The 26,990-nt window shown below is 36.2% G+C and overlaps 1 protein-coding gene across 2 annotated transcripts in view; it reads right to left on the bottom strand.

Moving 5' to 3' along the window:
- Positions 1-26,990, bottom strand: part of LOC110021161 (protein PIR) — a 253,053-nt gene that overhangs the window by 66,348 nt on the left and 159,715 nt on the right. For both annotated transcript variants that reach the window (XR_002293618.1, XM_020719544.1), the window contains exons 24-26: positions 16,323-16,472; positions 15,239-15,382; positions 11,019-11,106 (exon numbers count right to left, since the gene is read on the bottom strand). Coding sequence is in view for 1 of the 2 variants with exons in the window: in XM_020719544.1 (XP_020575203.1) it covers positions 11,019-11,106; positions 15,239-15,382; positions 16,323-16,472 (382 nt within the window). In the remaining variant the exon portion in view is untranslated. The remainder of the gene's footprint in view (positions 1-11,018; positions 11,107-15,238; positions 15,383-16,322; positions 16,473-26,990) is intronic.

Below are 26,990 nucleotides of genomic sequence, written 5' to 3'. Positions count from 1 at the left end.
ATATACACTATCAATTTTTAGGTACTCCTATATAGATATCATTTTCCAATTTATGTGTATGAGTATCTTAACATCTGAAACTGTACCATAATGATGTAAACTTTATTAATCAGCATGCACATACAATCAATCTGCATAGTTCAATTTATAGAAAACAGTTAGCATGTGATGATTAATTTAAGAGGACAAATAACATGAAACATTACATACGCAAAGAAACACTTAAACAACATGATACAATATAGTTAGATGACATGATACATGTCATAAAATAACACGTGAGCAAACATATACTTATATTTCACTGTTAAACATATGAGTTATTTAATGACATGAACATATAAGTCACTTATTAACATAAACACATGAACACGTCCCATTCAATGACAAAAGAAAATCTCAAATGTAGGACTTAACCAATCTCACTAAAGGTAGGCTAAGGATATAAAGCATGTAATGATCACATGATCATTACCATGTTCATAACTTAATTACCTCAAACTCATGAAGACTTACAGTACAAAAAATCTTAGAACATAGGAATAAAATTCCTAAATCAATACCTCCATAGGCATAGATACCATGAATTACATCAAGAGACAATAACAACAACAACAACGACGACAATAATAAGCCTTTATCCCACTAAGTGGGGTCGGCTACACGATTCTTTTCTCTCCATTGTGTCCTATTGAGTGCCATATTTTTATTTAATTCTAATAAATTAAAATCATTTTTTATACAACATGCCCAAATCTTGTTAGGTATACCTCTACATTTCTTAACATAAGTCAAATAAAAACATCTACACTCTGATGATCGACGTCTAATATGAACAAACCATTTAAGACAACTCTCTCTAATCTTGTATACCATTGGAGTTACTCCGACCCTTCCATAGATATATTAGTTTCACATTTTGTCTCTAAGTGTAAAGCCACTCATCCACCCGAGCAGCTCATCTCTGCAACACTTCACTTAATTTTATGCTTCTTTTTTACAGGACAAATTTCTACACCATCATCAAATAAAAATTTCTTTTAAGTATAAATGGTACTTTTTTACCACACAATTGGCCTGTTGCATTCCGCCACTTCAACCATCTAACTTGAATTCTACTAATAACATTCATATCTATATCAACTCCACTTTGAAAAACAGACTTGAGATATCTAAAACGTTCACTCCTTTTAATGACTTGATCATAAATTATTACAACGCCGCTACCATATTTGATATTACTAAAATTACATTCCATATATTCAGTTTTAGATCTGCTCAAACGAAAACCTTTAGACTCTAAGGTTGATCTCCATAATTCAAGTTTTTCCTAAATTCTCTCCATAGTCTTATCAAAAAGAAGGATATCATTAACGAAAAGCATACATCAAAGTACATCCTCTTATAATTGTCTAGTAAAAATGTTCATAACTAAGGCAAAAAGATATGAGAGCTTAAAGCTTAAAGCCGATCCATGATGTAATCCAACCACAATTACATCAAGATAATGGAGAAATAATCTAGTTATACCAAAGTGTTTTGAATCATGATATCAAAACCATGATATAAAATACCTAGCTTAAAGGGAAAGATTAGAATTACTCGAAAAACTAAACAGTAGGAATAAGAAATGACTTCTATCCTAACATCAGCTTAGATTAATACTATATACAAAGAAACTCGACGGATTTGAGGGAGATAGAAAGGCGGAGGAGCTTATAGGAATATCACCAATATGGGGTTGAAGTTGGTCTCAAATGCACTAAATTTCCTTCTTGCAAGAGGTAATGGAACAGCTGTCTCCTCCTTGAGCTTTAACCTCAACCCTATTCCTATTCCTTCTCCTCTCTCCTTCAATTTCTCCAGCTCACTAAGCTTCTCCAAGAGCTCAAATACCTCTATTGTTTGCTGCCAAAATACAATTAAATCCCATTTCATCCAAACCCTTCTGCATCCCAATGAAGCCAAGCTATTCAACCTTACACTAATTAATAATGTTTTAATTGTTCTAGTAATGACCAATTCACTTTTCTTTTCTCCTGGCCCCCCTTTGTCTCCGTCTCCATTAATAAGCAATGAACAAACTAATGCCGTTTATGTTTAATTGATTTGATCCTCTTCTTTTTTCCCAAAAAAAAAAGAAAAGTGTTATATTCTAGCTCCAAGGAAGATGACGGTCTTAATAATTGCATGATTATGAGGTAAACATTTTACGAGATGTAAGATGGATATTCCAAATAGCCGAATGCTCCCACTATGTGAATAGGAGCCTAGACATAAATGTCACGTCATGGAAGAATTAAATCTTGCAAGCCAAGTCATTTAACCTCCATAATTGCGCTTAAAATCTAATATATATTCTGTCAAGGACTATAAAAGTCAGAGATACACATTTGCCACGAGAAATAAAATTGGCTGCTAATAAAGCACTACATCATATAGATCCCTTTTTTGTGAGGAGAATGAAGTTACATAATACTGTGACCAAAAAGCTTACAACAAGTAGATCCTTTGATACAGGAGCGTTTCTCCTGCCAAGGCGGGGCAAGAGTTGAACACAGAGCAAAAGTTCCACCCTAGGGAACCCCACCTACCAGGCATTGATGGTTCATGTGGGCCCCAATTTGGTTTTATTTGAAATAAAATTAGCGTTTAGAATTGGTTGGACAACTTTTCATCTGGTTTTTTATGTATTCTAAGAAATGCTCTCAATTTTCTATCCTCTGAATAGCTGTACCATTTTTCTTCCTATGTGGTAGCATATAGCATGATTGGGAAAAAGTGGTAGATCATCCACTTCGTTTGTACCTGGCCGACACTACCACATTTCTGTGCTTCTCGCTGTTATCATCTTGGGCTACAGTCAAAACTATTTACCCCCTTCCAATCTTTGTCGTTTTCTCATTTCATCTTTTCTTACCATTCCACAATATTCCCAACACATATATTGATCATCTAATACCTTTTAGGAACCCATGAATAGTGTCATTTGGTATTAGAGCTAAATCCTAATCCCAACTTTTAATCCTAACCCTAATACTCTTTGTAGATCCATATTTACATTCTCAAATCCTAAAACTATAGAACTTAACATTTATACCTCCACCTAAATTTTAATGCTTCATCCTATACCCTAAAACCTACAAATTTAACTACTCGAAACATCAAGTAGAGAGCAAACCACCATCCTGCTAAGGAGAAACTCATAAAGGGTGTCCAAGAGATCAATACAGAAAAATATGCACAAAAAAAAAAAAAAAAAAAAAAAAAAAAAAAAAAAAATCATATTTAAAAAAAAAAAAAAAAATCTCGATTTGCAAAAAAATGCTTGCTGATTGTGAAAGGAGATAACCCTTGAAATTCACCCATGACTATAATTATGCTCCACCTGATCGAGAGAAGGACAATTCCCACCAAGCGATTTCCAGTGACAAAGAACTCAATGTCCCTAATGATTTGATATTGAATATCATAGAAGAGAAAGACTTTGTGGCGAAGATCGACTTGTAGGATTTTGATGGTTGCATGAATCCGGACGAATTCATTGAATGACTACATCGAAGAACAATTCTTTGAGTAAAAAAACATTTCATAAGATAAGAATCAATTTGACATCCATAAACTAAAAAAAAGCAAGCACTTGTGGAAAAATTTGAACAGCCTTTCACAACAAGAAAGGAAGAATAAGATCAATACGTAGTCTAAGTTGAAAAGAAAAATACAACGTAAATATCTTCCCATCACATTATCGACATGATATGTTCCTAAAACGCTATAATCTACACAAGAAAGATTTATAAGTGGTGGTGTACACTATTGAATTTGAATAACATATATTAAAATGTGAGTTAATAGAGCTAGAAAAGCACAAAGTAGCGCGATACTTGGCAGAGTTGAAATCATCTATTAGCAATGTAATATAGCTACAATTATATTAATTCCTACTTCACATATACATCCTACTCTTGAAGGCAGACAAGCAACATCATCATATGAGGACTAACACACCATATAGATCGGTCTCAGGGTCAAGAAACAAGAGCAAATTTGCTAGGAAGTATTTATCATTAGGAATATATCATGTAATTACCCAAACAGAATGGTAATCTCTTTCACGGAGTAAAGAACACAGTGCACCACGCAGTGAAAGATGTGAATGGTGACAGTGAAATCATAGAAGAATGCAAGGATGTGGGGTATCAAATTTCCATAGATGATGGAGAGATTAGTGATTAGACGGATCCTTAAGAATGAGCCAAAGAGCAAAAATAGTGGCTCCATCACATCTTTGTATTTGTTGCAATGTAAAGAGAAATATGTATATGTACAGTCTTATCATTGGTAGAGAACAAATTGAGACTATCGAAATGGTGGAAAAATTGAGCTTTAGCATACAAAAGAACACCCAACCTTATTTCCTATCTTAGTTGAAGAGAACGAAAGAGATCACAATTGACAAGAGATGCCTTATTAGTTCTCTACTGAAGATAAGTTTCAACGGTAGGTGTTGTGTGACGTACTCATGACTAACTGTCACATCATATTGAACCACCCTTGACAGTATGTGTCATGACCCAACCCAAGAGCATGTAATTTTCAAGGCGAGAATATCAAAAATATAATGACTAAAACTACATCTAAAACATTGTAACATAATAAAACAACACTCTAGCTTCCGAAACAAAAATGCATAAAGATACTAAACATAAGAAAAATAAAATGACACCTATATGACATATCACTTATCAAACTCTATTAGAATTTGCATAAATAACAATAGGTTCTTCGGGTTCGTGATGAGCGAAAAAATAAACTCTTGGTTGAATGTGTTGTCTTGGTTGTTTCTTATGAATCATTCCATTAGCATGCCATTTTTTGCTAACCACTTCTAATAATAGATCTCTCGTGAAAACTCGTCTGAGCTGAATCACTTTCTGAGTTAGAATTAGGTTGGTTATTTGAGCAGAATTGCAGCAATTCCTCATCTGATGTACAGTTTGTAGACAAAAATAACATACCTTGGAACAAAGTAAATATCACCATAATGTAGCTTCCTATTATGATGTAGAGTATGATTGTATTAATCAATTGTTCACTCAAAGCCATTCAATTCGCTTTTCAAATTTGACAAGAGTTTACCGGGGGTTACGTGCAGAGGGGGGGGTGGAGTTGTCTCCGTTTTTTTGGGTTCATGAATAAAAGACACAACCACTGATACAAGTAAGAAGCCAAATCACTATACTCTAGCGCCAGGAGGGGAGCATCATAACACTCATATACAACATCTCATTGCCGAGACCAACAACACTGCAAAGCCTAGTCCAGGTACAAAAACTTAAGGGCACAACATTGCAGCACATGGAGTTCAACTCCCTATCGCCCGTTGAAGCGCCAGAGTACCATATCACGGTGCCTTGGCTTCGATAACCGAATGGAGGCATTTTTTACTTCAATTTTTGATTTCACAACAGGAATGAGTGCCAATTTTGATTTCTTGTATGCAATTTTGAAGTTCTTCTATGCAAGGAAGTAGAAAATGAGTGTTCTTAAGTACCAAAGTGCAGAGAGGTTTGGGTGGGGCGATATTTATATAATTTTCCTCATTTTTCATAATGAATTTTTTGGAGTGGAGTAGTTCCGTGATTTTTTCTCGTTTTTGGGTTTTTTCATACTAAATTTTGGTGTTCTTTATGTTTTGTGATTTCTTGTTTTGTAGACTTCTAATTTTTTCTTTGAATCTCTTGAATTAGTTTTGAGAATTATTAATTTCTCTCACAACGTGATATCAAAGTGGGAGTTTCTGAAGATCTTTAGTTTGAGTAGGAGCAATCACTGACGAAGCAAGATACAAAGTTGAGAAGTTCAAACTTTGATTTCTGAAAAATACAAATTGAAGATTTATTATATCAAAGGGAACTGTATTTGTAACTGGATAAAATCACTAAGACGTCATAATTAATGACTCTAGAAGAATGAAAAGTTCTTGATCAAACAACATTAGGTTTGATTTGACTCTAACTTTCCTCATATATTGCTTTTAACATTGTGAATGGGACTATTGATCTCATGGCTGCATTAATAAGAATGTATGATAAGTTTTCGGCTTCAAACAAAATCTTTATGATGAAGAGCTTATTCAATATGAAGATGATAGATGGCAGCTCAGTGGCTGAAAACTTAATAATTTAAGCACTGTGACAAATCAGTTATGTTATGTTGGCATTAAATTTGATGATAAGATAAAGACATTGTTACTATTTTCTTCATTGTCAAATAACTAGGATGGACTAGTTACTACGACGAGTAATTCTTCTAGAAATATGAAGTTAAAATTTAATGATATTGTGGGATTAGAGCTGCATGAAGAAGTTTGCAAGAAGGTGAGTGGTGAAACTTCAAATTCTACCCTGTTAAAACTAGAGGAATGACTCTGAATAAAAACACAAACAGTAAAAAAATCATGTCTAGGAGAGGAAAGTTCAGGCTAGGCAGAGAAAAAGGCAGAGGTAAAAGCTATACCCACGAGAAGAAATGTTACTTAAAAAGGATTGTAAAACTTTGAAGAATGTTGGTGGCTCAAATCCAAATGGAAAGCTTTCTACAGATGTCTCCACCAATGAAATCCAAGGTGACTCCCTTACTTTATAACTAGATAATACTAAATATTGGAAAGTAAATTCAAGTGCTTCTTTCATGCTTGCTCCAATAAAAATATGTTAAAAAACTACACTCAAGTTGATCTAAAAAATGTGTATTACCTGCAGTGTTATTGGAAAAAGTGATATTGATATTTAGGTTGTAAAATGAATTAGTCTGAAAACACAATGAGGTTAAATATGTTCCATGTTTGAAGACAAATCTGATTTCTGCAAATCGGTTTGCAAGGTCAGGATACGTGAACACTTCACATTTTATCCATGAAAGATTACTAAAGGTGCAATGGTAATTGCTTAGGGAAACATTGAAAACACCCTTTATTTGATTAATGAGATGTCTAAATTCATTGGAGTAGTTGGAGCAAAGGTTGACATAAGTTTTTGGTACCTTAGACTTGGCTATACGAGTGAGAAAGATATGAAATCCTTACTTTCTAAAAATAAACTTTAAAGTTTATAGTCAATAAATTTAGATTTTCATGAAGATTGATTTTAGGACAAATAAAGAATGTTATTTTCTCTAAAAGTGGGTCAAAGTTGAAGTCCAAAAAATTGGAGTTAACACATATTGATGTTATGGGGTCCAACTCATATTTAGTCTATTGAAGGTTCTCTATATTTTGTCATTTTCATTGATGATTAAACTAGTAAGATACGGGTGTACTTTTTGAAACATAAATCTAATGTGTTTTATATATTTAAAAAGTGAAAATAAATGGTTGAAAATAAGAGAGGATTGAGGTTAAAGTGTCTCAGATCAGATAATGACGTTAAATATCGTGATTAGAGGTCCAATAATTATTGTTCTTAAAAAGGAATCAGACATCAATTTACTTTTTCAAAGACACCACAACAAAATGCTGTTGTCGAGTGCATGAATAGAATGATCACAAAAGTATATCTAGAGTATGAGGTCGCATGAAAACTTGTCAAAATAATTTTTGGTAAAAGAAGTGAACACTATAGTTTATCTGATAAATCGTGTTACATGAGTACCTTTGAATGACAGTTTATCCGAGGAAGCTTGGAGTGACAAAAAACTAAATCTATCTTACCGGAAAATATTTGGTTATTCATCATATGTTGATGCAGAGTTTAAGAGTAAACTTGATTCAAAATCTGTCAAGTGCACTTTCATTGGGTATAATTCAGAAGAATTTGATTACAAATTTTGGAATTATCAGAACCAGAAATTTATTAATAGGGATGTCACTTCAGTTTATTCCATTAAAGATTTTCTATATTTTGTCGCTTTCATTGATGATCAAACTAGAAAGATAAGTGCACTTCTTGAAACATAAATCTGTCGTGTTTCATATATTTAAAAAGTGAAAATGTATGGTTGAAAATAAGAGATTTGAGGCTGAAGTGCCTCAGATTAGATAATGGTGGTGAGTATTGTAATAAGAGGTTCAATAGTTATTGTGCTTAAGGAATCAGACATGAGTTTACTATTTCAAGGACACCACAACAAAATGATGTTGCTGAGCGCATGAATAAAGCAATCACAAAATATACCAAGAGTATGAGGTTGCATGCAGACTTATCAAAGCTGTTTTGGGCAGAAACAATGTAAATCTATCTTACTGGAAACTATTTGGTTATTCATCATATATTCATGTTGATGCAAAGTCTAAGAATAAACTTGATTCAAAATCTGTTAAGTACATTTTCATTGGGTATGATTCAAAAGAATTTGGTTACAAATTCTAGAATTATTAGAATAAAAAATTTATTCATAGGGATGTCACTTTCAATGAAATGAATAGATGCACAAAACATAAATAAAATTCGGGATTATTCATCAATTACTTTTGAAGGCCCTTCCAAGTATGTTGAGATAGAGGAGCCAAGTGAACAAGAAGATTGGAAAAAGAAAGGTGCTCAATTTGATGAAACACAGGAAGTTCCCTTGACACCTGCTACTGAATTCAGAAGATCCAACAAAATCACACTACTAATATATCTGTATTCTCCTTCTTCCTACAATCTATTACTGACTGATAGTGGTGAATTAGAGTGCTATGACGAGACTACTCAAGTTGAAGACTCAAAAGATTGAGAGTTTGTTATGGATGACGAAATGCATTCATTAATGTCAAATTAGACATGAAAATTGGCAAAACTAACATATGAGAAAAATGCACTGCAAAACAGGTGAGTTTACAGGCTAAATGAAGATTTAGATGGTTGTAAACGCTACAAGGCAAAACTTGTTGTAAGGAGATTTCAACAAAAGAAAGGAATTGACTACACTAAAATATTTTCTCTTGTAGTAAGGATATCAACCATAATAATTATATTGAGCTTAATAGTAGAAGAAGAATAATGGAGGAAGAGTATTTTAGTTTCCATTTTTTAACAATAAAGGGGATGCACAAGAGTGTGTAAATTATAGAGGAATTAAGTTAATGTGTCATACTTTAAAATTATATAAGAGGTAATTGAACATATTGAACATAAGGTTAAGACAAATGTAAAAAATTCTCACAATCAGTTTAGATTTATGCAGGGCAGGTATACTATGGAAGCTATACATTTATTGAGAGGTTTGATGGAGAAGTACAAAATGAATAAGGAGGATCTAAATATGACTTTTATTGATTTAGAAAAAGCTTACAATAAAGATCCAAGATATATCATTTGGAATGTTCTAGAGAAGAAAGGTGTTGATATGATCGGCTTTAAGCCCATATCTTTACAATAAAGATCAGCTTTAAGCCCATAACATTTTGCATTAGTTTTGTATGCTCTTATTGGACATTTATAGGAGGATTTACCTTGGTGTATGCTTTTTGCAGATGATATCCTTCTTGTGGATAAGACTAGAAAAGAAGCTCCGAAAAAAACTTGAATTATGGAGGTCTACATTGGATTCTAAAGGCCTTTGTTTGAGTAGAACTAAAACTAAATACACGGAATATAATTTTAGTAGTAGTAGCTCTAGTGACAGAGTTGTAACTATGGGAGATCAAATTATTAAAAAGTGTTAACGCTTGAGATATCTCAGGTCTATTGTTTAAAGTAATGGTGATATAGATGGGGAGATGGGGATGTTACAAGTAGAATTCAAGTTGGTTGGTTGAAGTGGAGGAATGCTTTGGGCCTATTGTGTTATAAAAAAGTACCGCTTAGACCAAAAGGAAAATTTTGTAAGATGGCGGTGAGACCTGCAATGCTCTATGGCGTAAAATGTTGGCTTTTTAAAGAGACTAAAATTAAGTGTTGCTGAGATGAGAATGCTTAGGTGGATGAGTGACTTTACACTTAGAGACAAAACATGAAATGAATATATCCGTGATAGGGTTGTTGTAGCTCATGTGGTGGACAAAATTAGAGAGAATTGTCTTTAAATGGTTTGATCACATTAAATGTCGACTATCTGATAATCCGATTAGGAGAATAGATATTTTAGATTTGACTTATGTTAAAAAAGATAGAGGTAGACCTAGAAAGACTTGGGCATATTATATAAAAATTGATCTTAATTTATTAGAATTAAATGAAAATATGACTCTAAATAGGACGCGATGGTTAGAACACAATCGAGAAAAAGGATTCATGTAGCCGACCCCACTTAGTGGGATAAAGGCTTGTTGTTGTTGTTTAATAGCAGAAGAAGATCTACATTTGAAGATGAATGTAATGATAACATCCTTACATGATGACTTAAAAGAAGAACTGTATATGAAGTTCCAGAAAAAAGAAGAACCATAATTTAATAAATTTTGTTTAAATTGCTTCTTTTATAACTTCATTAATTAACTCAAAATTATTTCATATTTCTAGTAGGCATAATGATGCAACCAGAAACTCTGATACTAAATTTGGTGATAAATATTTCAGAGATAGGAGTTCTCAAATGCAAATTTAGGACAATTTACAAATGCATAACTAAGATGAGAAGAAAAGAGAAAACACATAAAATTTAGATGCATAAATCACCAGCATTGATGAAAATTATAAAACATGTAAAATGCATTCCAAACACTAATTTAAAGAACACCAACATATAACATACAATAATCAATATTCACACTACTATATAAAAACCTAATTTTTGATAGTCTTGAAAAAACTTCAAGTAAAACTAAGAGAATCGACAAAAAAATAGAAAAACACAATCATTTATCTTCAGTATGTTAGCGTTCTGAATCGTTCTTAATGTCCATATTATAGAGGTAGATCTTTTATTTTCCTTATGCAACTTCTTGACACATTCTGAATTAGTAGATGATAAAACATAGACGAGTCACTTTGAAGAAGAATAAATACACTAAAAGCATTAGAAAGAATAGTAAATATACTAAAAGTATTAGAAATAATATTCTAAAACTTGAATGTGAATCACTCCTAGCTTACCGGCCACACCACCATCAAAAGGAAGAAGTCCAATAGATTTCGGCAGTGCATCTTGTAGCCCATATATTTTAGGTACTATTTCGTTCACCTGAAAATTTATATGCACAAAAAGCATTAGAAATAATGCCCTCAAGTAGTAGTAAAAGAAAATCTTAGCAATCTTAGTATTTATAGACCAAATAGGTCATCCATCATCAAATCTACTTCATAAAGCCAAAAATGATAAAATCAATAGTACATCATGGAAACAAAAGACATCTCAAGCAGAAATTGCAGCTTTAACGAAAACTATAGAGTTAAGAGATGCTATTATCTTGTGAAAACTAGTTTCAATTGTGCAAATCATTCCTAATAGAGTAAACGGCTATATAATCAAAGTATAAAATAGCAAACGGAGATTCTCAACAAAAAAATAATGGGGCATTTTACATAAATAAGACACAGTTCTTATCTATATACATATCTAACAACTAAACTTTCATATTTACATGCATAGCACTTAACATCACATAAAAATATCACGATACTTCTAAAAGTGAAGTATACACCATTTATTGCCTAGATTTATGACAGCAGAATGTTATAAATGTATATATAGAAGCTTAGGTGTTAGGTATGTAAATACATAACAATTGTATAGTATGCAGGTAAAGTTCTCAAAAATATAATAAGATTTGTTATTTTGATGTGGCTAAAATAGTTAACACCATTGGGATCATACAGGAAACCATAACTTCCTCAGATAATGATCATTGGTTCAATGTGTTCAACTAACTCAAGGTGAGACTTCTAGATCAATATCCAAACATGTCCGATACAATCCAAGTAGAAATTGACACAGAAATTAGAGCAAAATAAATGTTTTTCTTCACAAATTCAAACAACTCAACACAAATGCAAAGATAAACATCTACAATTCGAGAAGTAAGCGATCTCTCCCATGGAAATCTCTCCCAAACCCTAAACCTAAGACACCACAATAATTTCATACATAATCCTAACCCTAAATTTATACCCAATAATAATAATAATAATAATAATAATAATAATAATAATAATAATAAAAGACCAATTTGCCCTCAGGCTAATAACCGACAAAATTGCCCTTAGGCCAGTGCGTAACAATGTCTTGACACTTTTTGATTTAGAATATCCAAGTCCAAGGTTCCAAGCACAAATCAGGGATGAGTTGTATAAAATCATAAATATAATGTCAATTCTTAGTACAAACTTGATGCGGTGCATCTTAACCTAGACTGAATTGGTCCGGGTTTTGGAGGGCCCGACCGGTCCTCTAGTCTTGGGAGTTCTGCCTCTTTAACAGAGGGTCTACTTCTAACTATCTAGAAATATATATTTGCTTTTATTGGTGTTTAGGGTTTAGTTTTTACTATGAATAGTTTTGGGACAACCGTTGGTTCCAAGTGGTGCCCTGGCTCTGTCTTGGTCTCCAAGTGATTTATCCTTCCTATACCTTTCCCACATCCATTCCCACATCGCTCCAACATTCTCTCCCCTTCCTAATTGCCTCTACCACCTAGAACAACCCTCCCACAACTGTTCCTATTGCTTCCTTGCTGTTCGGACTCCTAAAAAAATGTTGTACTATTGTTTCCGGCTTGCCAGGAGCCTCCTTACCACCACCTTGGAGATCCAAACCCTAACCAAGACCACCTTCATCGTAGATCCAACCCTAATTCTTGTGTTTTGTTGTTTTGTTACAATTTCAGATTCCATATTGTTAATTTAAGACTTTGAATTCAATACTAACATTTGTTTCCTTAAAGTGTTTGTTAAATTTCAGTATTATTTGATATCAGAGGTAGCCCAACTCTATAATTTCATCCTAGAGTTACCAAAATCTATCAATATCTAACTACCGCCCAAAATTTTTTCTCCTTGTTGATCTTCAAAATCAACAACCCTATATTTTTTTCTGCACCCTAAAACAGCCCCATACACTCTCTTTCACCTCCTAGACCTAAAAACCAACCATGCCACCGAGGAGACAAGTGTTAGAAGCCAATCAGGAACTTAAAATGGAAGAAATGTGGCGGAAAATCCCCCCGACTTCAGCAAAGACTTCTTAAAATCCAGGAAGGGACCCATGGAGAGATCACTGTTGACAGTGATAGTGAGATTCAAAGAAAAGGGAGAGCAAATCTGAATCCCTTCCATAAGGATGATTCTAGTGAAGAGGAAGAAAGGCATTATGTATTGGGATTCAGTATCAGAGGAGACCGAGGGATGAAGTGACTTTTGGAGGACATGGGAGTAAATGTAGACTTACCAGATTTTGAAGGGAAAATGAATTAAGATGACTTTATTCAGTGCTTCAAGACTGCTGAGAAGATTTTTGAGTATGAGGTACCGAATGATAAAAGAGTGAAGCTTATTGCCATAAAACTGAAGAAGAGTTACCTCTTAATGGTGAAAAAATCTTAAAGAGAGAGACAAGAGAAGGTAGATCACTACTTGCAGGACGATTAAGAAGGAGACGCAAAGGAAGTATCTACCCTCACACTACTATCAGTACATGTTCTTGAGACTACATCGCTTAGATAAGGGGGAGTTGTCAGTAGAGAAGTTCACAACAGAGTTTGAACTTCTCATATTAACATGTGAGTCGAGAGAGCCAAATGAAAACACGATAGCTAGGAATTTGGGAGGCTTGAAGTGAGCCATAAGCCATGTCGTTCAACTGCAGCCTTACTGGTTATTGAGTGATCCAGACATCAAACCTAAAGGTAGAGAATCATTAGAAGCAGATCACGACCACATCTACATTTAGACAATCACCCACAGTGTGAGCCAATAGTACAATTGAAGATGTGAAAATTGTCCAGAAAGATGATAGAGCTGATTAGAGTGGGAAGAAATCAGAGAGGAATAGTACAAGAACCACAGATTCCGCAAGGAAGTGTTTCAGCTAGCATGGGTTTAGAAACATCACCTCCATTTACCATATTACAAGAGTTGTCTCTTTTACTGAGCAAGGAGTAGTAGAAGAAGTGGGACAATGGTACTGGAGACATAAAAGATAATGAGGATATGCAGAAGTATCAACTTCTAGTTAATGAGGATGAGATGTTTGTGGTTCAACGAGTCCTTTAGATTGACGCTATGCGAAAGCAGCAGTGGCTTCGCAACAACATTTTTTATTCTGGTTGTACTGTGAAGGGAAAAGTGTGCAGCCTTACCAATGATGGAGGTCTTTTGGGCATTTCATGGAGGAGCACTTGAATAGAAATGAATGGAGAAAAAGAGAGTGATTGAAAGCAGACATTCAAAATAATTAAAACAAGGCTAAGTATGATGTTCATGTCCTAAGTCAAAGAAACCAAAAACGAAAGATTAGTAACGGTCATCAAAAATAATTTTAAAAGCATACAGTTATGCCAAACTGGAGTTTCTGGCCCTTTGCCAACTCCAATAAATTGAAAATAAAATGGCATTTCTGTTTGATGGAAATAAAGAAGATTGTAGATTAAAGATTGAAGATTTAATCACCAACACTGATTCCAGCATGCAGCATCCTTTCATATGGGAAAAAAAAAATCAAACCAGCCATACTCTTTAAGCAAGAGTAAAGTGCCAAAGTAGTACCATAACTATTTAGATGAGGACATTGTAGTCCTCGAGTTTACAAACATGCTAAAAATAGTGCCCAGGCTGTTTTAATTGGGTATAAAATAGTCCGCACTATCGGCTACTTCAACACATCAAAAGTATCGGGGATTAAATTAACAATTTATACTATGGGACTAAAAGCATACAGTTATGCCAAATTGGTGTTTCCGGCCCTTTGCCAACTCCAATAAATTGGAAATAAAATGGTACCCTGTTTGATGGAAATAAAGAAGATTGTAGATTGAAAATTGAAGATTTATCACCAACATTGATTCCAGCATGCAGCATCCTTTCATATGGAAAAAAAAAAAATAAAATAAAACCAGTCATACTCTTTCAGCATGAGTAAAGTGCCAAAGTAGTCCCATGACTATTTAGATGAGGTCATTTTAGCCCAAGTTTATAAAAATACTAAAATAGTACCCAGGCTGTTTTAATGAGGACCAAAATAGTCCTCACTGTGAACTAATTCGACCCATTTTGAAAGTATCTGGGGATTAAAATGACATTTTAATCCTTTTGACACTTTTCTCCTTTTGGCATTTAACATTCACAATTTGTTTACTAAATATTGCAGAACATGAATTTACCTTAATTGCTATATGATCTAATATGGCTCGTATAATCCATGGTAGTGATCTAAGACCGATAAGTTGGACAACTGCAAACATATGAGGAATTCCAAAGAACTCCGAGTACATCCCAGCCAGATTGTGGTATGCTGCATTCAAATCCTGCATTAGAATCACATCAAAAAAAAAAATAAAATCCTGTTAGAAAGAACATGTTCAATCAAGTCCCAACCAAGCAAAACCAGATGAAGTGTCAGGTATTTTAAATTTAATTAAGGGCATTTACAAACATACCACTTAATTCCTATGTATTTACATATATAATACTTAAACTTTTTAAACCATCCAAATCTTTCATGTCCCATCAAAAATACCAACCATATAACTTTTAAAAATTGAAATACACCTTTCATGCATAGATAAGGTGGCAAGTATGTAAAAATTGAAGTTTAGGGGATAGATATGTAAATACATAGGAATTGAGTACCATGTATGTAAATTGCCGTTTCATAAGTTACCTATGCAACGTATGCTAACTAAAGATGAGCCAGTCAAGTGATGGAATTTGCATATGTTGGTTGAATAAATGTACAATGATTATGAATTGAAATAAGTATTGGTATTGCAATTTGCCACCTAAAAAAAAATATGCGTGAATGATGAAAAGATGGTTGCTGCTTCCAGATAACTGCTAAGTACCTTATGTCCTTAAGTATCAATTAATAGATGCAAAATAGAAATGTGCTGAAAAATATGGACAAAAAAGGATGAAATGCATGGACAGTGAAAGAGGACATGTCAAAAATATCATTGGAAAATTCCAACAAGCTTTAGAAAAAAGATGGAAGAAAGAAAAGTCAATATGCATTCAAATTTAATATTTCTGTAAATTTATACACGGTTAACACATAAATCTAAAACTATGTTGAATAACATCTTTAATACTTCAACATTCTGTATTATAGAAATTAAAAAAAGTAAAATATTTTACTATCAAAAAATTAAATGGAAGAAGACACCGGTAGGATTAGCAATTAAAATAGAGTCTATTTGGAATATCACAAATTGGCAATCAATTCCAATTATAAAGAAGTTAACATACCTGAGAGCCGCAGAAAAAGTAGGATTTCACATTGGACACTGGGGCCCTTTGGGGAGCCTGCCGAGCTCCCTTTATTGAGCGAATGAAGCGCTGAGTAGTATTACAGAGGATAAAGTTTGGGAAAAAGTCATTCTGCATTTCTGTCCAAATCTAGAAAGAGATGGAAGATTGTAATAAGCGATTTAAATAAGATATAAATAAACAAGCAATTTATCACGGGTGAATTTAATATGTGAGAAAAGGAACTTTTTTCCATTACATGTATAAGATTATCTACAAGGTTAGTGTTTAAACAAAGGCTTCTCCAAATTTGTTCAAAATGTTGTAAAAGAATCCGAACTGAAATTAAAAATATTTCTTATGAAATCCATTCTATGGAGAATCCAAGTTGGGCGAGATCTTCAATGTCAAAAATAAAGAGAAAATCATTCATAGGTCTAACACACGCAAGTTCTTATAAATATATTAACTTTTTACATACATGTACAAAGGATTTTTTTTTTTTTTCCACCAGATTAAGGACATTTTATTTTTTATTCTCCCAGTAAAGTTTAATTATAATGTAAATGATTATCTGTTCATAATCAATTCATGATATTTTAATAGAAATCAAGTTATAATCAATTGATATGATATAATGTTTAACTAAGTAGAAAATGTGGAGTATCATATGTGATATGTCACACTATATTCATGATGCCTGTTAATATAGTTTGAAAATTAACAGGTACATAGATATACTAAATACGTGAATGTATATACAAATGATATAATAGATAAAGAAGATCAATGTAATGTCATGTTATCTTGTGATAGATGGGCAGACTATGATACAGGTGAAGTTAAAAATTCTGCCAATAGGAGTCTTAGTAGAGAAATACATACATTCCCACACCTAATACCAAACTAGAAACAATACAATCATCATCAAGTGATCTGCTGATAATTAAAAAGTTGGGCGGACCAACTTTTATCAATGATTATTATGGCTGATAGGTTAGAAGACGGTGCATCAAAATCTATAAATCAGATAACATTTATAAGATAATGAGTTGAAACCGGAGCTAAACCTAAAGACAACAAAACCTGAATATTATTGCTAAAAACTCAAGGGGATTACAACGATTCTTAAACAAAAATAAAATAACACAAAACACAACTGATCCCCTAGGGTGATGATTACAGTGGTGAACACTGGCTAGATAGTTCTCGGTCAACTTTCAGAAATTTGAAAATTTAATTTAAATATAAAGTGTATCGTTTAGATTATGAAAGTAGTGTTTTAATTTTTTAGAAAATGAGACTGAATGAATCTCATTAGTCCAATAATTTGCATAATCGTGTCTGGTACCCTGAATACTACACATTCCAAGAGATAAGTGTAGACCCCGACAATAGACCCAATCCTGCAAATTAAGAGATTTGTGACAATCATTTGGTCTGCGAACCTTTTATATGTGACCGACAAATTCTCCTATTTAATACAAAAATTAAATAAGGTTTATTTTATCTGGGTTCCAAGTTCCCTATAGAGGCAAACCCCTATAGTTAAATTACATCTCAAATGACAAGAGTCACTTGAGAAAACTCTCGATAATGATCAGTGGTTCTAGTTTTAAAAAATTCAAGGTTTAGGTTTTTTCACGATAGGACGTGGAAAAACAAGTGAGAGTGGCTCAAGTAGGAACAATTTTTTCAGGAATCCAAAGGAAGTAAAGGGTAGGGAACATCACAGATCTTGAGGGGGATCCTCAATGACTTCCCAAACTATCCCACTGTGCGGCTATGTTTTAGAGAGAATATTATTTGAATGTTTAATCCTATCAATTTTATTCGTTTGAGACCTACACTTGCATAATAACTGGTTATGCAAATAGCCCGCAGAGATAAGAGGTTTTACGTCGTTCTAGACGATAACCTCGGAACCTAAGACGAGTTAAGACTTATACTGCTCAGTATAACTGTGTAGGAGCCTAAAAGAGAGTGAGGATTTACGTCGTGCTGGGCGAGCTACTTTGAAGTCCTATGGGTTGCTATTTAGATGAATGAGAGAGTTTAGCTGTATAGACTTGTTTTGCTGTTGTAGAATGACGACCACCTCCACTTGTAGTATGCTCCAAGCTCCTTGCTGCGCTGCTCACGAAGCTGCTCCAAACTCCTCGTCGAAGGGGGTTTAAGTTTTCTAATCTGACAAGTCATGATGTCAAATCAAATGTTTTATAAGGTTATGATCATCTAAGTATTATGGGGGGTGTTAAAGTTGATTAGAGCAACACCGGTTATGATTTCACAGTTCCCTCGTTCCGGTATCACTATTTTCTTTTGACTTTACTTAGTTTAAAAGAATTATGAAATCTATTTAAACCGAAGAGATCTCGTTAGCAATCGTGGGTTAGCTCTTCCAAGGGACTCCCGTAAATTCGAAAGAACGTGTTATATTTTATTTTTTATTTTTTTTATCTTGAAAATGTTGTTTAATTTCTGAAAAATCGTTTTGTTTTGAATATAAAATTGTAATCAGTACCAGCATAATGCGTTAAATCAAGAGTAAATTGCAATGAAAAAAAAACAACAAATAAAATGTACCTGCGTACGTGGCGCATCTGATGTTGCTATCCCTGTTACATATTTAACTCACAAAGCACAATATAATTTACAGGAAAATTAAATAAAGTACAAAGAAAAGAAGAAAATAGTAAGCAGTAGAACAAATCGTAACAACAGTTAAGAACTTCAAACAGGTGATCCTAAGATTTCTTACAACTCTGGACTGCAACTAACGAGCTAGTACGGTAATGCTGCGACCTCCTACGGCCCCAAGCAATAACTAGCAAGCGTGTACAGTGATTCCTACGACTCTGGACAATAACTAGGAACTTCGAACAACACCTGTATGGCTTCCTTTGAACCCAAACAACAATGGACAACACCTATGCAGCTTCCTACAAACCCAAACAACGGTGGACAACACCTAGATGACTTCCTACGAACCCAAATAGCGGTAGACAACACCTATGTGGTCTCATACGAACCCAAACAGCGGTGGGCAGCACCTAGATGGCTTCCTACGAACCCAAACAATGGTGGACAGCTGACAACACTTGGGTGGCTTCCTACGAACCCAAATAGTAGTGGACAGCTCTTAGGTGGCTTCCTATGAACCCAAACAGTGGTGAACAACACCTAGATGGCTTCCTACGAACCCAAACAGTGGTGAACAACACCTAGATGGCTTCCCACAAATACAAATAGTGGTGGACAGCTTCTAGGTGGCTTCCCACAAATCCAAACAGTGGTGGACAACACCTAGGTGGTTTCCTACGAACTCAAACAGTGGTAGACAATACCTAGATGACCTCCTACGAATCCAAAAAGTGGTGGACAAAACCAAGATGGTTTCCTATGAATCCAAATAGTCGTGAACAACACCAAAATGGCTTCCTACGAACCCATACAGCGGTGGACAACATCTATGTGGCCTCCTACGAACCCATACAGCGGTGGGCAGTACCTAGATGGCTTCCTACAAACCCAAACAGTGGTGGGAAGCACCTATACGGCTTCTTATGAATCCAAATAGCGGCTCTGGAACCTTGAACAGCAGCCTACAGCGTTCCTATACTCCAAACAACGACTTTGGAGCCTTGGACAACATCGCACAAATAGCGGCTTTGGAACCTTGGACAGCAGCCTACAGCGTCCCTATACTCCAAACAACGGATTTGGAGCCTTGGACAACAACCCACAACGCTCTTATACTCCAAACAGCGACTTTGGAGCATTGGGCCACAACCTACAGCGTTCATATACTCCAAACAACGGTTTTGGAGCCTTGAACGGCAGCCTGCAACGCTCCTATACTCCAAACAACGGCTTTGGAGCTTTGGACAGCAGCCTACAACGCTTCTACGATACCAGACAGCGGCTAGGAGCTTTGGGGAGTGGTCCTACAGCTTCCTACGACTCCGGGCTGCAGCTAGCAAGCTTCTAGGGCCCCAAAACAGTCCTAAAACAGTAGACAATGCTCTCCAGATCCAACCCCAAAACAGTAGACAATATTAAGCAAGAGCAGCCCCCAAGAAGTAAATAATCAATTTTAAACAGCGGTCATATGTGGCCAAAAGCGACTCTATCTAATGCATTGGATGGAAACATCTCTAGATCAATCTGACTTTCGAACTTTTGGTTGCACTATTGCCGCTCAACAGCAAAAAAAATTCTCCTGAATTTAAACAATTTATTATGATATTCATATCGTTGAGATGAAATAATATTTTCAGCAAACTCGCTAATTCAATTTTACGTCTTCAACAGAATAACAATCAAGACCTTTCGAAGATGGCTCAATATGACAGATATTTTGTACCCCATCATAAACATCAACAAGTTTTAAAACACTGTAAAGCGGCTAAATCAATGTCCCACAAAAGGCAGAAATGGAGGAATCAGAGTTCGCAATTTTCAAAATGATAATTTTCACAAAAGCAAAGTGCCAATCAAAAACTCAAGAACATCACAAAAGGAAAACTTTGAGCCTGTCGATGAAAACAAGAATGCAACGAATGGCTTTCAGTATAGCATGATCCTCAAATCTGTGGAGGGATGACCTTGTGAAATGATTCACACAAGAAAAGAAGATTTCAATTAAATAGCCATGCATCTTTTTTTTTTTTTACAACCAGACAATTTCTTTCAAAATTAAATTCTCCAGTAATCTTAACTCTTCGTAACAGTGGATGAAAAAAAAATCTTCATCAACCCTACTCAGATTTACGAAATCCATGGTTTAAGTTACAGATTCAATAACAACAGAAATAATCACCATGAGATTTGAATTAAATCATGCCCAAAACTAGCTATGAAACAGTCACTTAGAGTTTAGAGGGTTACCTTGCTGAACGAGCGATGAAAAAAAGGAGGCGGAGGCCCTCGATGCAGGGAGGCTGAGGTGAGCAGACGTGCTGAGTAGAATTTGTCGAGAGCAGGGAAAACTCAGTCGCACGTGAGCAAGAAGCCGACGAGGGTGAGCGAAAGTGAGGAGCAGGTGAGTGTGGGTCTTCGATCGAGTGAGAGGAGCGGGTGAGGCGAGAGTCTTCGGCGCAACAAAGGGTCGAGCACTTCGTCTCTTCCTGTCGAGCGGGATCGAGCAGAGAAGTCTCGGGAGAGGAAGAAGGCGAGCGGGAGAAGGTTGGCGAGCAGGAGGAGACGAGCAGGAGCTTCGTTCGGGAGAGCCGAGCGGAAGTGAGTAGGAGAGAGGAGCTCAGGAGAGGCAGAGAAGGAAGACGAGCAGGAGGACAAGGGGTTCTCAGTCGAGTGAGAGCAGGAAGCTGAGGCTCTTGTGCGCGAAAACGAAATAGGCCAGCGGGAGAGTAGTCATTACTTGAATCAATTGGCGGGGAAATAAATGATTTCCATTTGCAGGGGAGGTTCAATATGAAAGCATTAACACCTGAATATTTTTAATTAAGATAAAATTTAATTAATTTGTTTGGATTTTGACATTTGATTTTCAAATTCAGGTGAGTTGGTGCCTAGCCCTTGTTCAGCCCTAGTCCAGTTTGAATCAAACCAGAATTGAATCTGAGTTGAACATGGTATTTGATTTTCAAATTCAGGTGAGCTGGTGCCTAGCCCGTGCTCAGCCCGAGTCCAGCCTGAATCAAACCCGATAGTCCAGTCTGAATCAAACCAGAATTGAATCTGAGTTGAACATGGGTTGAACCTGAGCCCGCGGACCGCTAATTAAAAAAATATGCATTGAAATTCATGCTAATCGCTCGCGCGCGAAATCCTAGTGATATATGTGTCATTTCTAACTAAAGTCGACGTTCTGAACGCACCGACCCAGTCCGTTTTGTCATCCGGGGTCGTCCGGATGAGTTCACCGAAGGTCGAGTCAATTTAGATCAAAATCGTGTGTGGTGCGATGCATGCACAAAATGCGGCATTTGAGAGTGCTCGAGTCACAAATGGTTTACCTAGGGGCTGCTCCTATTAATATAGGAACTCGACTTGAGTTTCATGTGCCAATTTTAATTAACTCAACGAAATGCCGAAGATTCAAAACCGCCCGTGCGAAATTCGAAGGAGTGATGAGGTGGCTCAGATTTTCTAAATAATGTGGGTCCGATATTAGTCCTCTAAGAGAGTCAAACAAAGAAAACTTAAGGCTAGACCCTAGGCTCTAAGGAGAGAAGTAAAGACCTCACCCAAAAATGAGGTCAACAACAGTAGGTGGGATGGATGGATGGGTGTTTGCTACAGCAACAAAAAGGCTGATGTTGCAGGCGACAACAACAAAAGGGTTTAGTGTTAAGTGCATCAATAGGCAGGGTTGTAGGAGTGGTTTTGAGGGTAGCGGAAGGTAAAGGGAGTTATGGCATAAACAGTGGAAGCAGGAGGGGGTTGCAACAATTGCAGTGGAAGTAGGAGGGGGTTATGACGACGATAGTGGAAGTAGGAGAGAATTACGACAATAGTAGTGGATAAAAGTAGAGCTAGCGGCCAGGGAAAAAGACGGGAAGGTGCGCAGTGTAAATGGCAGCGAGGAGTTAAGGTAATAAGCACGAGATTATGTGGAGGTAGCCACCACCTTGGAGTAGGATACAGTCAGAGCACCACTCATCTTTAGATAAATCCATAACAAGGGATAAACACCGACAACAAGGAATCTAAAATAAAGAAAACTAAACTCTAAAAAAAATAACATATTTATAATTAAAGAAAAGTAGGCGGGAGAAACTCCTCCCCTTTGGCAGTAGCTCCAGCCCTAGGTAGGGCCGATGGGTTTAGCCTCCTAGCTAGACCGACAACCTCCTTGCTGAATCAATTGAGCCGGTTCAGCCTCTAGCCCTCATGTCAGTCTCCCGGGGTTGAGGGAGCTCTGACTTCATTCGTCATAGTTTCTGGCTCCTCATAGTTTGGTGTCAAGTTTGCAACATTGAATGTAGCATAAACATGCAGTCCCCTGACAAGTCAATCTTATATAAGCGTTGTCATTTAGCTTTTGGAGTATTCTGAAGGTCCATCTACTTTGGGCTTGAGTTAGGGGTGTTAGTCAAGCTGATTCGTGAGCTAGTTCTAACTCGGCTGAATAAGTGGCTCGTTAACTTAGCATGATGAGCCAAGTAACCAAGCTGAAGCTAGCTTCAACTCGATTGATAAGCTCGTGCGCCGGCTCAACAACAACAACAACAACAACAAAGCCTTAATCCCACTACGTGTGGTCGGCTACATGAATCCTTTTTCTCCGTTGCGTCCTATTTAGTGTCATATTTTCATTTAGTTCTAGTAAATTAAGATCATTTTTAATACAATAAGCCCAAGTCTTCCTAGGTTTACCTCGTGCGCCAACTCGTTTAAAAAAAATAATATTAAATACACTCAAAATATATTAAATTTGAAGACTTTATCTTTAAAGTATTAAGAAGGTTTAAAAAATAATAATTTGTATTTTATACTAATTGATTTCTTATAATTTTTCTCCTAATTGTTCATTCTATTTGACATTTTATTACAACACTACCTTAAAAGTAATAATATTCTCTTTCATATAAAAGAAGCCAGCTCGTGAGATGCCTCAAACTCATGGACTTATGATTGAGCTCGAGCTCGAACTCAATAAAATTAATCAAGCTCAAGCTTAAGCCGAGGGTGACTGAAGCTTGATTCAACTTGTTTACACACTGCTGGAGTTTTCCGAATGCTCTCACTAGAAACTTTGTTTCTTCAGTCGGATCTAGACTAGATCCCCTTCCTGAAAAGCCCCATTCTTTCTAGTCTTATTTCTTGTGCTTGGTATCTGTGATTCTGCTTAGTGATCGCCTTCACAACCTCCTCGCCAAGCTTCTAAATCTCATGCGCCTGTTCTTCAACATCCTCACTAATCTCTAATGCTGGCAAGAGAGGTAGCTCAACAAGACTCTTGAATGGGGTGCGTCCTGTAGTCTAACTCATAGACTCAGTTTGAGCGAAAATCAAATCCCAATGCTTAATATTATTTCCAAGAAAGCCACTCAGAAGGTTCACAAGACTCTTGTTCACTACTTCAGTACAACCGTCCATCGATGGGTGACCTACTGAACTGAATTGAAGCTTAGCACCTAGCTTGCCCCATAAGGTCTGCCAGAAGTGATTCGGAAATTTGACATTCCAATCAGAAGTAATGATCCTAAGTATCCCGTGGAGTCTCACAATCTCCCTAACGTAGATGTAGACGACATGCAGTACATCCAACATTCGATGGCAGGGTGGGTACAAAATGTGTTATCTTTGAGAATCAATCCACAACCACCATCATAAAATCCTTGTTCCATTGTGTCCACGGGAAACTCACCACAAAATCCATGTTAACATTCACCCGCGGTGCCTTTGGTACTGGGTACTGGTAATGGGGTGTATAGTCCTGCATTATATCTACTAGTTTTGGCCATATAAAAAATCTGACATTGTGTTATGTGTTGCTCCACAATTCATCGGTAAAGGCCAAAAAACGTGTTCTCTTACAAGTGCGAGAGTTTTGTCCCTGCCAAAATGTCATGCTAGTCCTCCACTATGGTTTTCTTGAACAATGGACTTTCTTAACGAACAACTAGGAATACACAGCTTACTCTAGTAAAACAAGTCCTGTAGTATTGCCCGATAGGCTTCTCCTGACACTGCTCTCAGATATTCCCGAAATTCACTTCTATCCCATACAATTCCTTCAATAACTAAAAGCCTACAACTCAAGACTGCATTGTAGTGATCTATATGTGACAATGGCTCAGTGCGTTTGCTACGCTTTTTTGGCTCTCCTACCTTATGCTTAAGCACAAACTGGAATGACGCTAAGAACTTTAGTTTGTTCTAGCTATTCAAGAATTTCGAAGCCTCATGATATGTGAACAAAATGAACATACTCATTAGTAGGTGGTGGATCAAATGATCAAGAGCTCTCACAATGGCATAGAATTCCTTGTCATCATAAAATATTTCTTCCTAGACGAATCCGGCTTTTCATTGAAGAAGGCTATGTGGCGGCCTCCCTGACTCAACACTGCTCTTATCCCCACGTCGATGCATCACACTCCACCTCGAACAACTGAATGAAATTCGATAATGCCAAAACTGGTGCCCGAGTCACCTTCTCCTCAGCGTGTCAAAGCTGGTCTAAGCTACATCTATCCTCTGGAATTTCTCTCATTTCAAAAGCTTTATCAGAAGAGCAGTGATGGTTCTGAAGCTCCAGATGAATCTCTTGTAGAATGATGCTAGTCCCAGAAACTGTTTCAGCTTCGTGAAAGGCTGCAGTGCGATCCAACTCACAATGGCCTCAATCTTCATAGGATCCATTTGCATGCCTACACTAGACACGATAGAATCCAAAAAACATACATGTGCCTTCAGAAAGCGCAAAACATAAAAAAACATCATCACTATAAGTGTTGATTTGATGTATGCCAAAATGTTGTTGAAATACACCACAAATTTCAATATGTGAGCTTGAAACACCTGATTCATCAATTTCAAGAACATGATGGGCACATTAGACAATCCGAAGGCATAACAGTCCATTCGTATAATCCATGTCGGGTCTTGAAGGCGGTCTTCCACTCGTCTCCTGACCTCATCTGAATCTAGTTATACCTGTTTCGTAAGTTGATCATGGAAAAGATAATACTTCCGTGCAACTGATCCAAAAAATTGCCCAAACAAGGTATGAGGAATCGGTATTTGATAGTAATGTTGTTGATGGTCCTACTGTTAATGCACATCCTCCACGATCCGCCTTTTTTGGGTACCATTAGGGGCACAACATGCAGAGTGGTATTCTCTCTGAACAAACCTCTCGCGACGAGATTCTATATTTGTCACTGCAGCTCCTCGTACTCTGTAGGTCTCAAGCTGTAGACAATTCAATTTAGTAACACAAATCTGGGTATGAGATTTATGGCGTGTTGAATATCCCTCAGTGGTGGCAATTCCTCTGGAAGATCGTCGTCATCACGTGTGCTGGTATCTCAATCTCCTCAATTCCCAATAGTAGGACCAACACTATTGCCACCGGAGAATCTCACACCAATTGCATCAAAAGTGGTTCTCAGAACGATCATCTCCTTTTTAACATTTATACCTCTTGCATCCTTGAAGGATAAAAGCACGATGCAACTCCCATCCATTTTAAATGAATAAGTATTCTTGAAGACGTCGTGTTGGATCTTGCAGTCAAACTGTCTTGGCCTCCCCAACAGAATATGAAACGTCCATAGAGACCATGTCGTGGCACACTTGCTCCTGTAGCTGATCCCCAATCAAAATTTCAACCAAGCCCTATTGATCCATGTGTATCTCATTTTTCCTTTTCAACTAGTTAAGGGAGTATAATTAAAGATGCATTTGTGTAGCCAACCCCAATTCCTTCACCATCAACATGGATACTACATTCTCATAGATCCAACCATCGATAATCAAATTGCAAACTTTGCCTTTCACCGTACACTTGGTGCGAAAAATATTGTGCCTTAGTCATGAATGATCCTTTTTCAACTCCATCTGTAGGATTCTCCCTGACTTGTATTTCATCCCGAATAGTTTCCAACATATATCTCATTGGTTACATGATTAGGATTTGGGGGATTTGAAAATGAGGTTGAGGATATGAAAGAAAATCTTTGGTGGGGGGGGGGG

Source organism: Phalaenopsis equestris, unplaced genomic scaffold, assembly GCF_001263595.1.
Source record: "Phalaenopsis equestris unplaced genomic scaffold, ASM126359v1 Scaffold000123, whole genome shotgun sequence".
Classification (NCBI taxonomy): Eukaryota; Viridiplantae; Streptophyta; class Magnoliopsida; order Asparagales; family Orchidaceae; genus Phalaenopsis; species Phalaenopsis equestris.
This window is presented reverse-complemented; position numbering and strand designations above follow the sequence as displayed.